General features: G+C 39.8%; 1 protein-coding gene across 1 annotated transcript in view; it reads right to left on the minus strand.

Annotated features, from left to right (window-relative positions):
* The window catches only part of CSMD1 (CUB and Sushi multiple domains 1), a 1,868,278-nt gene that overhangs the window by 424,769 nt on the left and 1,431,347 nt on the right, over positions 1-12,162 (minus strand). Inside the window, exon 17 of the mRNA XM_006137767.5 lies at positions 10,993-11,180. Within this exon, the coding sequence (XP_006137829.3) occupies positions 10,993-11,180 (188 nt within the window). The remainder of the gene's footprint in view (positions 1-10,992; positions 11,181-12,162) is intronic.

The following is a 12,162-nucleotide window of genomic DNA, read 5'->3' on the forward strand; positions in this document are numbered from 1 at the left end:
CCTTAGATAGTCTATTGTAGTATGATCATCTCATGTTACTAACAATCATTTTCATGTCATATGAGAATTCAGGGGATGAGACAATCAATGAATTCTTACATTCAGGGCCAAAATAAGTCAATCTGAGGCTAGGTAAACTACAAACTTCCCAGACTGTATCCAATGGCTCCACCTACCCGCCTTGGAGAGGTGGTGGCAGGAAACTCCTCTATCTCCCCCAAAGAGGCAGTAACTGTAGCATGGAGATGCCTTCCTTCTACCCTGTACTCCTTCACCTCCAGGAGCAGCAAAGCCTCTAACTGATGATGCTTAAGGCCTAATCTGTGGAATGGCTCCAAGACTGGGAAAGTAAGAAGGTGGACTTTATGCCACTTTTAGTCACCTCCGCAGATTTGTGCTGTGCACTCCACCACCACAGGTGAAAATCTAACCTTCTATCTGGATTGTCCACTGAGATTATTGCTTCTATACACTAAAAGGAAATAAGGAGCTCTTTAATTCTAAGGGTATGTCTACACTGCATGGTTATTTCAAAATAAGCTATTCCAGAATAGTTATTCCAAAATAGCTTATTTCAAAATAGCACGTCTACACTACAGGTAAGCCTCAAAATTAGTCTGAGGCAGGCTTCCCTGATGTAGATGCTATCTTGATTTGGAGACGCTGGGAGGAATAATTTAGAATGTCCCTGGTGAGGGGCTATTTCAAAATAGAAGCAGTGGAGCATCTTTACACGCCTTATTTTGAAAAGCTATTTTGAAATAGGCATTATTCCTCAAAGGATTAGGTTTGCAGATTTTGGAATAAGCCATCAGTTATTTCGAAATTATTTCAAAATAATGGAATTGCTATGTAGACATTCACATTGTTATTTTGAAATAACCCTAGTTATCTCAAAATAATGGTGCTGTATAGATCTACCTTATGTCACCATTTCTTAAACTGACCTTGTGGTAATGAATGATGTTAATGATGTTTGTCATTCTTATAAAATTTTAAATTTTTGTAAATGCTGTTCATTTTATATGGTAAATTATTTCTCAGTAGTTTTACCTTAAAAACTACAGGAACTGTACTAGCCTTTTTGCTTAGATATAGAATAGTTGGTCTACAAGCATTTCATTAATTTTCAGTAATGATATTAATAAATGAGATCAAAAATCAAGAATGCAGATACTAAAGATATGGAGTTAATTAATTGCCTACAGATCTGATGTAGGTTTTGATATATTCAGTCTTAAAGACACACATTTTTATTTAAGGCTTTATTCTGATCATATTTTACTTAAATTATTGTGGCCTCAGAAGCAATTTGGTAAAGGCTGCGTTGAATTTTTCTTTTAAGCATTATTAAAATATCTAAATTTCACAGTTTAATGATGGAGTTCTCTTTTCAGATTTACTACAAATATTGTTTATAAACAACTTATTTTTCCATGACATTTTTGGATAAAATACTTATTACCATCTCCATTAAAAATATTTGTTTTGTTTTTAAATGTAGCCCTGACACACTTTTCTGAAGCAATTAGTGGGATCTCAAAATGTGACACATCTGTTCTTATGATAGCTTGGACCCAAACCACTTTTGAAGTATTACAATTAAACAGGAAAAGATATTCTCCCTTTGCCATATCCCTTTTTGTATATACAAGAAAAGCTGAAAAATAGAGTGTGTGCCATGTATTCCAACTCTTCTAAAGTGCATCTCTGGCACCAGGCCTCCCATTGACAATTCAGTGAGCATCTGGCTCTCCTGAGGAATGGATATAGGCCAGGCATAAGAGACTTCTGATCCCTAAACCTGTTCCCTACCTCTCCCCTGAGTTGCTGCTGAGCCATTCTGTACTTTGTTGGCTAGCTGGCTGGCATTTCTGAATATTGCTAACATGCATCACTGGCTAGCCCTGAAACCTATACTTCTTTGTTCTCTCCTCATCCATTGCCTCCTGCACACAACTCTGGAAAGATAGCTGTCCTGCTCTGAAAAATATGGTCAGCTGGTGGCATTATCACATCAAATATAGTAAGAGTGGAGCATGGACAAGTAAGAAGGAAGGGGGTTTTAGCCAAATCCTTAAAAACATTGTTTTACTTATTTCTGTCAATGCATGTTTTTAATTCAAATACTTGGTGAAGTTTTAGAAGAAAAACAATTCTTTCTGAAAGTTTTCATATGCTGGCTGAGAAAGTTCTCCCGCAAAAATAAGGAAGATAGGTTTGATATTCCTGATTTCTGAAGTTTTATAGAGATCTATTTAGCTACTTATATAGCTATAGATAGTTATGGGGAAGAAAACATAAAAATGTATACCTACTTTAGATTACTAAAAGCAAACTCTTCTTGTTGGCAGATTACCTTTAAGGGAAGCAAAAATGTTTCATTTATTAATCCAGTCTGTGCGTAAGAGGAGCACATGTGAAATGCTTTGCAAGCTGAACTTCTGCTTGCTTTTGAAATAAAAACAAATCTTTGTACAAATGCTATCAGAGGGTATGTCTACCCTACAGTGTTATTTAAAAATATCTTACTTGAAATAGTTATTTTGAAATAGCTTATTTCAAAATAACTCAGCTACACACAAAATGCATTTCGAAATAGCATTTTGCTATTTCAAAATAGCGTGTCCGCACTGAGTGGACTCTGAATTGCATTTAAGTCCAGCTGGAACCAGTTCCGGCAGGGCACCAGGTCAGGACTTATTGTGTGAGTCTGCTGCCTGAGGCTATCTGAGGTCTGTGCTTAAAGGCACACCCCATCCCCCCCGGGACAGCCAGTTCTCAGGTTTCCCTGATTGCTTGTCTACCTCGATGAGGGACAGCAATGCATTTTGTGCTCTGGTTGCCCTCACTAAGGACACCACAGAACTCTGCAACATGAAGCCAGAGCTACCCCTGGGCACTCTGGTACTTCTCTTGGATGCATTGCTGCGAGCCTGGCTGCATTTTCTGCAGGCTGCCATCCAGGAGGTCCATCAGGGGGCTGTCAGTATCTAGGAGGCCCTGTGGGAGAGCTTCCACCCTGAGGAGCACTAACAGTCTCCCTGATCTGCCCCACTGGGGCTTGTGCTTCATTCCTCCCTCACGTCCTTCCACTTACCCCTACGTAACCCCCTTTTCTGATGTCAAATAAAATACACGTATTTTCATGAACACAAACTCTCTTTATTTAACAAAACTGGGTGAGAAGGAATGAAACTCTGGTGAGACTGGGGAAAGGAGGCGGGAGAGGGGAGAAAAGAGGTTAGGAGAGGGGAGGGAGAAACCTGGGAGGAGGGAGATGGAAGGGGGAAGCAAGGGTAAGAACAGGGAGGGGAAGCTCAGGGCTCAGGGTTGGGGGATCTCACCAGACCAACTTGATTTTGATGCAAACCTGCTCCTGGGTTCTCATGTGGCCTTTGGTGGCCAGGCTGGCAGCTATCCTGCCATAGACAGCCACGTTCCTTCATCTAGTGCAGAGATCATGAATGTTGGAGGCATCCCCCCCAAACCTGAATAAGGTCCATCATCTACATCCTGGACCAGGAAGGAGCCCGCCTTCTCTGGGCCCTGGCAGGCTCCTGAGAGCTGGAAGACTGCTCCTGGGGAGTGGTGGAGGGCTGGCTTCCAGTGACTTTCTGGCTCATGTTTTGGGACCACTGGGTCAGGAGCTGTGACTTCTGGCTCTGGGCTAGCAGGCTTGGAGCTGGTACAGCACCCTGTGGCCCGAGTCTACCCCTTTTAAGGGCTGCAGGGAGAGGGAGAGAAGTGTTCTTGAGTGAGGCTGGAGGCCCCCTATTTCAAAATAAGTGTCTATACAGCACTTATTTCAAAATAGCTATTTCGAATTTGTCGTTATTCCTCGTAGAATGAAACTTACCAAATTCGAAATAAGTGCTTCTCTATTTTGAATTTATTTGGTTTGTCTGTGTAGATGCTAGGAAATTTATTTTTAAATAAGGGCTGTCATTTCAAAATAACTTTGCTGTGTAGACATACCCTGTGGGAATTACATACAAAAGAAGAGTAGGATTATTTATTAGTCCTCTATAGTTTTTCACACACAAAAGGACCTAGTGCATCTTCTTGGGTCCCTATGCACTCATATTTCAGGGTATGTCTACACTGCCACCCTAGTTCGAACTAGGGTGGCTAATGTAGGCATTCGAAGTTGCAAATGAAGCCCGGGATTTAAATATCCCGGGCTTCATTTGCATCTTGCTAGGCGCCGCCATTTTTAAATCCCTCCTTATGGAACGAGGTGTACCGGTAGTTCGAATTAGAGAGCCTAATTCAAACTACCTACTCCATGCCGCATGTAGCCGCGGGCACGGAGTCCGCACTAAGGGGGATTTTAAAATGGCGGCACCCGGCAAGATGCAAATGAAGCCCAGGATATTTAAATCCCGGGCTTCATTTGCAACTTCGAATGCCTACATTAGCCACCCTAGTTCGAACTAGGGTGGCAGTGTAGACATACCCTCACCAATTTTAACAGACTGTTTCAACAATACAGCTTTGAAAAGCTGATGCCACCATGGTCATTCTTTTATGGAGTCATTCTTTTATGTCTGAAAAAGAGAGTATCATCCTATTTGTATTAATAATAAAGATAGACAACATTAAGTAATGATCCAAGATACAGCAGTTACCAAGCTTTATTCTAAATTATTTGTTTTGATTTTAAGAGAAAAATAGACCTATGTGAACATGACATGTTTAAAAATACAATACATTAAAGTGGAAGGAAAAATAAACAACTTTGCAACTTGAATAATATGAAATAAGTCCAATACTTTTCCTGTACAAAACATCTCAAACAATGTTTTTCTTCAGCTATCAGCTTAAAAATATGGTCCTTATAGCATGTTCTGAAAGTCAATGTATTCAAGCTGTTTCAGGCCAAGAAGAAAAAGCATATTCTAAGGAAAGGGGCATTTCTAGAATGCTATCCTCACCACTCACTCCAGAAACCCTCTTTCTTATATTAAGGGACATTGAGCCTGAGCACACAGCAGATCACAGCTGCAGCAGAGTGGCAGAAGCAAAAATAAATCTTTCAGAGCTTCCCTATAAGGGAGAGTTTTACCAGTGATGCCAACATAGTTATTCTACTATTGTTACATTCATGTAGTCATACCAATGCAACTCCTCAAGAGCATAAACCTATTACAGATTATTTAAAAATAAATCCAAAGTAACAAACTAAATTAAAAGTAAGAATTCTAAATCCAGAAAAGAAAGCCCATATGGGCAGTTACACCCAAATTCAGTGGAGCCAACAGCCTTTGTGGGCCCCTGGACCAGGTGGGGGGGGGGGACACAAGTGATGCCACACTCCAGGAAGAGAGCAGAAGGGGTGGTGCTGAGGGTGTAGTGCCCATAGCACATGGCACAGTGCTCCAGCAGTGATTTAAAGGGCCCATATAACCGTATCAGTTTAAATTCATATAATATTTTGTGTTATAATTTTCCTAGAGCCAAAGCCATTTAGGGCTTTTAAGGATATTATCAACACTTTAAACATCTAAATCAATTCTGAAACCCCATAGGAATCCACTGGAAATCAAGAAACCCTGTTTTATATTCTGGAGTATGTCTAGACTACATGGCTCTGTCGACGGAAGCATAAGGGATCAGTTGGCAAAGGCTTCCCCAGCCAACAGATCTGCATCTAGACTGCCGCGCTGTGCTGGATCAGGTGATCACTGGCACAGCACGGCGGCCATGTTTATTTTAATGAAGCGGGGGTTATTTAAATTCCCGCTTCTTTGCCTATGTCGGGTAAACTAGTTTATATGGCTCCGTCGACGGAACCATGTAGTCTAGACATACGCCTGATGGCGAAACACTCATCAAGCTGACAACAAACAGGTTGCTTCATTTTACAGAAGCTATAGTTTCTGAAAGGATTTAAGGTAGTTCCTCGTAGAGTATATTACTTGTATCCAATTATGAGGTGACAAAGACATGAACTACAGTGGTGAGAGATGTATTAGAAAAAAAATAAAAAGGTGTAGCCTCTTACCAAGACTGTACCTTGGGGGATGTCACAATATGTTATTAAAGGCTGGTTATTTACCATATTTTGGTAGTTCAGTCTATTACAAGATTTATAGTTTTTCTTATTCTTATTGCAAGAAACCATTATGAATATTTTTCAAGAATGAAAACTGAAAAAGAAAGGAATTCATACTTTTTAGACCTATTGAAAACCAGGTCTTTATAAATTCCAAGACTGTGTTTTTGTACACTTATACGCTTCACAACCAACCACAAGAAATATTATTATTCAAAAGCTGTCTAACAAAAATAGAAATATATTAGGCATAATACCACTTTTATATCTAAACCCATAAATAATGTAAATCATTGCAAAGATATTAGCAGAAAAAAGTAAAGGCTATGACTTCCTCCTTCTTATATCTAACTTAGATGATGCAACATTCACCATGTTTGGTATATTTTTCTTAAACCAAAGTATTCATTATTACTCAGAATTGTACAAGAAACTGAAATAATATTAGAATGCAGTGATCTTTATCATTGTGGTAGTATTGTACTTCCTGTGTAGAAAGAGAGAAGAAAAATAATCAAGAATATCAAAAAACTATTTAAATGTGTACTATATTTTCCAGTCTAATTCTGGAACAGTAGTGAATTCATTATTGTAAATGCTGCAAGAAGATTCATATAAATACTGTAAAGATGTAGAGAAAAATATAGAAATGCTGAAGTCAATGCTGAAGATAATCTTCTACATCAAATGTTTATTTTCTAGCTAAAACACCCCTACTCATAGAACCAGTGTGATTTTAAAGGTTTTTCAGAAGTTTTCTAAGAAATCAACAGAAATTGTATTTTACTTTATTTAGGGAAGATTCATTTTGATACCTGAACTCTTCCATATAGTATTTCTTGGATAACCTCTTGGTTTTTCAAGTGCTATTGTTGGTACTTCAGGACCTAGAGTTTAAAGAGTTTGCAGAGCTATTGAAGCTCTTCAGATCAGATCTTCATAAAAGCCTGATCTCAGTATCTTAATGCCATTGGCCAAATCCCCCAAAATGTCATTCATCTCAAACTCCTTTGTCATTCATTCTCTGGCTAGCAACTGTAGCTGCTTTCACTCCTGTTTTCCACTTATTAAATCCTGATGCTTCCAAAAAACCACCTACCTACCAAAGTTCCATCTAAGGTACACAGCAACACAGCCCCACAGCTGATTAATTAGCCCTCCCAGCCAGAGGCTCAGGGCTCTGTGAATCTCACTTCCTGGCTGAGGAAAGAAAACTTACAGAGAATCATAGAATCATAGAATACTAGGACTGTAAGAGACCTCGAAAGGTCATCAAGTCCAGTCCCCTGCCTTCATGGCAGGACCAAATACTGTCTAGACCATCCCCGATAGACATTTATCTAACCTACTCTTAAATATCTCCAGAGATGGAGATTCCGCACCCTCCCTGGGCAATTTATTCCATTGTTTGACTTCCCTGACAGTTAGGAACTTTTTCCTAATATCCAACCTAAGCCTCCCTTGCTGCAGTTTAAGAACATTCAGAGGCCAAGATGAACAAGTTTTCTCCCTCCTCCTTATGATACCGTTTTAGATACCTGAAAACTGCTATCATGTCCCCCCTCAATCTTATCTTTTCTAAACTAAATAAACCTAATTCTTTCAGCCTTCCCTGATAGGTCATGACCTTTAATCTTTCTTGTTGCTCTTCTCTGGACCCTCTCCAATTTCTCCATAGCTTTCTTGAAATGCAGTGCCCAGAACTGGACACAATACTCCAACTGAGGCCTCGTGTCTTGCTCACAACACACCTGTTAATGCATCCCAGAATCATGTTTGCTTTTTTTGCAACAGCATCACACTGCTGACACATATTCAGCTTGTGGTCCACTATAACCCCTAGATCCCTTTCTGCCACACTCCTTTCTAGACAGTTGCTTCCCAATCTGTATGTGTGAAACTGATTGTGCCTTTCTAAGTGGAGCACTTTGCATTTGTCTTTATTAAACTTCATCCTGTTTACCTCAGTCCCTTTCTCCAATTTGTCCAGATAATTTTGAATTATGATCCTATCCTCCAGATTAGTCACAACCCCTCCCAGATTGGTATCATCTGCAAACTGAATAAACGTACTTTCTATGCCAATATCTAAATTGTTGATGAAGATATTGGACAGAGCCAGTCCCGAAACAGACCCCTGTGGAACCTCACTTGTTATACCTTTCCAGCAGGATTTTGAACCATTAATAACTACTCCCTGAGTATGGTTATCCAGCCAGTTATGCACCCACCTTAGAGTAGCCCCACCTAAGTTGTATTTGCCTAGTTTATTGATAAGAATTTCATGGAAGACTGTATCAAATGCCTTACTAAAGTCTAGGTATACCACATCCACTGCTTCTCCCTTATCCAAAAGACTCATTATCCTATCAAAGAAAGCTATCAGATTGGTTTGACATTATTTGTTCTTTACAAATCCAAGCTGGCTGTTCCCTATTATCTTGCCACCTTCCAAGTGTTTACAGATGATTTCCTTAATTACTTGCTCTATTCTGTTCCCTGGCACAGAAGTTAAACTAACTGGTCTATAGTTTCCTGGGTTGTTCTCATTTCCCTTTATAGATGGGCACTATATTTGCCCTTTTCCAGTCTTCTGGAATCTCTCCTGTCTCCCATGATTTTCCAAAGATGATAGCTAGAGGCTCATCCTCTATCAGCTCCTTAAGTATTTGTAGCCAGACATGAACCCCATCTTGGTTTCCACTCCTCCTCTCCCCCCCAGAGAGCAAGAGAAAGGCAGTCAGCCTTTGATGCCCTGGGAACGCAGGTGTGCTGCCTGTACCTGACTCTACCATAAACAGAAACCAGACAGTAAATGGGCTAGCTGACGACCCGGGGCCTGCCGCCGTCCTGATGGCTAGTACCAATAATTGACATGCCTGCACTGTCCCAGGAGAGGAATCTTCACCCATCACATACCAGAGGTGCCCATTGTCTGCATTTTCCCAGATGTGAATTATGCTTTGCACCCTTCGTGGGAAACTTGGTGTTCAAAGCCATTTTTCCTAATTGGCCACTTGAGACCAGGAAGAAGCCTACATGACCCAAGAGGTATAAAGAGGGGTTTAGTAGCCCACCCCATTTGAGCTCCAATTATTTAAACCTGCTGGCAGGTATTGATTGTCTCCCGAGGTCTGTGGGACGCCCAACCTCACCCTACTTCTTCCCGAGGGATTGAGAGAAAGACACTGGTCACACCAAGTCTGGAATGCAGGGGTGAGAATATATACCTGCTTGGTGTCTATTTTGCATGTATTTAATAAGAGCTCAGAGAACCAAAAGGGTTTCATGGTACCTGTAAGTGACTTATTTAGTGTAATTTCTGTCCTGTCCTTTGTAGTGTTATCTGTTACACAGATAGTGTAGCATTTAACAGCTAAGTTTACCCTGTAACAATAAAATAGTAACTGTTTAAGCTTTAACCTGACTCCTTCAGTTGCTGTAACAGAACCAAGCACAATTTAAAAGAACTTCAGCCGATCATAAGGGACAGGTATAGGAAGAGCTTGGGTGTTTGGATCCTGTCACTCCCAGGTGACAGATCCATTGGGGCATCTCTCAGTCTTCCCTAGACTGCCCTCTGCGAAGGGATCGTGTATCCTAGCAGTAAAAATCTGAGGTGTAATAAGCTCTTCCTATAAACTCGGGCATCTGTCAGTCTGTTGGCTGCCCTCTGCGACGGGACCCCGGCCCTAGCAGTAAGGTCACGGACGTTAAACTCTTCTCAGGGCACCTGTCAGTCTCACCTAGACTACCCACTGAGACAGGGCCTTGTGTCTCAGCAGTTGAAGACTCAGGTGTAACACACACACATGCACTGCCCTGACCATCGGCTGATAGAATTCTAGGATGCATTTCATCAGGCCCTGGGGACTTGCAGGCATCTAACTTTTCTATGTGATTTTTAACTTGTTCTTTTTTTATTTTATCTTCTAAACCTACTCCCTTCCCACTAGCATTCACTATGTTAGGCATTGCTTCAGACTTCTCAGTGAAGACCGAAACAAAGAAGTCATTAAGCATCTCTGACATTTCCAAGTTTCCTGTTACTGTTTCTCCCTCCTCACTGTCCAATGGGCCTACCTTGTCCTTAGTCTTCCTCTTGCTTCTAATGTATTTATAAAAAGTCTTCTTGTTTCCCTTTATTCCCGTAGCTAGTTTGAGCTCATTCTGTGCCTTTGCCTTTCTAATCTTGCCTCTGAATTCCTGTGTTGTTTGCCTATATCCATCCTTTGTAATTTGTCCTACTTTCCATTTTTTATATGACTCCTTTTTTATTTTTAGATCATGCAAGATCTCGTGGTTAAGCCAAGATGGTCTTTTGCCATATTTTCTATCTTTTTGACACAGCGGAATAGCTTGCTTTTGGGCCCTTAATAATGTCCCTTTGAAAAACTGCCAACTCTCCTCAATGTTTACATGATGTAGCTATTTATATAGGGCAACATTTTTCAAACCTTGGTCCCTAAAATTTGACTCCTACACTAAAATTACCCTGACTTTCAGGGATGTTGAGCTCTTACATATGTAAAGATCTATAGACGATCCCTAAAACACATCTTTACAGTTATTTGTGGGATTCACAGAAATAATTTTGCATTGTGGTATTGCTTACAGGTCCCAGTCAGGGATCATGTCTTTATTATACCAGACAAAGTACTTATATATCACACACATACTGAAAAGATTATCCCTGTCTCAAAGAGTTTATAATCCAAGGGCCAGATTCTGACACCTTATTCTTGCTGCTTAACACTTTACCCCACTATGAGGAGAAAACAAATTCAGCACTATCATAGGTTTCCGAATCTATTCCTAAGTATGGGGAAACATCATTTGACCTTATGGAAATATATCAATCGTAATTTATTTGTTCATATTTTTCCTATTTTTAATATTTAAATAAATATCAATCAGAGAAATCTCAGACTTACTCTCATAGTGAATTAGGAAGCCAATGCTAGAACGACTATTATCTGTAGTGAAGAGCAGATACATATAATTGCCAGTACTAATAAGGAACTGTGGCGCTTGTGTACCATGGTATTCTCCTATTAATGGTGATGAGTTCGCTGGCCCATCTCTAACTTCCAATGTATCATAATTAACTTCAGTCTGAAATCTGAAAAGAAACATATCATATCAGCATGTAAACAGAGAAACAATGTAACTTTCAGAAAATGTTAGAACTCCAGTGTAACTGTGACCACGAATTTCAGTTAATATAATTAAGAATGTCTACAGATATATCAAAATAATTAAAAGTTAAGAAGGGTCATTTTTCCCCTTTCTCATCCTCCTTTCTTCCATCAGTTCTGATGCTGATCTATGAAGCCATCTGAGGCAAATAACTTTTTTTATGGGTTTTTTTTGCCCCTTCAAATCTTTGTCTGCAAAGTGATTTGCTCCAGATCACACAGCAGGTCCTAATTATCAATTGAATCTAAGTCCCTTACGCCCCAGTCTAGTGTCATATCCAGTATAATACACTGCCTCTAAGTATATGGAGTTCATAAAAGGTGGCTAAGTATGCAGTCATTTACTACCAGTCATTCCAGTACTAAATGAATTCCAGTTAGTCCTATCTAGCTTTAGCACTGGCTGACATGATACGCAGCAAACACTTTTCTCAACTGATTGTGGTTATGTCAGATAGCCTAATGAACTAGGAAATCTGAACCCTTGTACTTCAATTTTCATGTCACAATTTCAACTCCAAAGACATCTTCAAAGAGTTTGAGATCATTCATGTAGAAACAGACTTCTGTCCTTTTGTAAGACTTATACTTTATGACCAGGTATGAAAAATGTGCTATAACTGACAATCTATGTACTCCTTTAGTAGAGATGAATGGTTTAATCTCTGGGGGCAAGAAAACCTGTGTCTCTGTACAACGGAACATGATTTTTGAAAGCAAATATCCTCCAACTGCCTTAACAAAAGAAGAGACACATCATTAGTGGGCCAGGGAGAAAGAAAGCTGAATTTTTATTATTAAAGATCACTGAAAAAAGTGACTGTGTAGAACTGTGTCAACCTAGCAAATAAGGCTAAAATATTTTAATTTGACAAGTAACCAAAAATAATGTTACATTTTTACTTC

This window comes from Pelodiscus sinensis, chromosome 3 (assembly GCF_052426305.1).
Source record: "Pelodiscus sinensis isolate ZL-2025 chromosome 3, ASM5242630v1, whole genome shotgun sequence".
Classification (NCBI taxonomy): Eukaryota; Metazoa; Chordata; order Testudines; family Trionychidae; genus Pelodiscus; species Pelodiscus sinensis.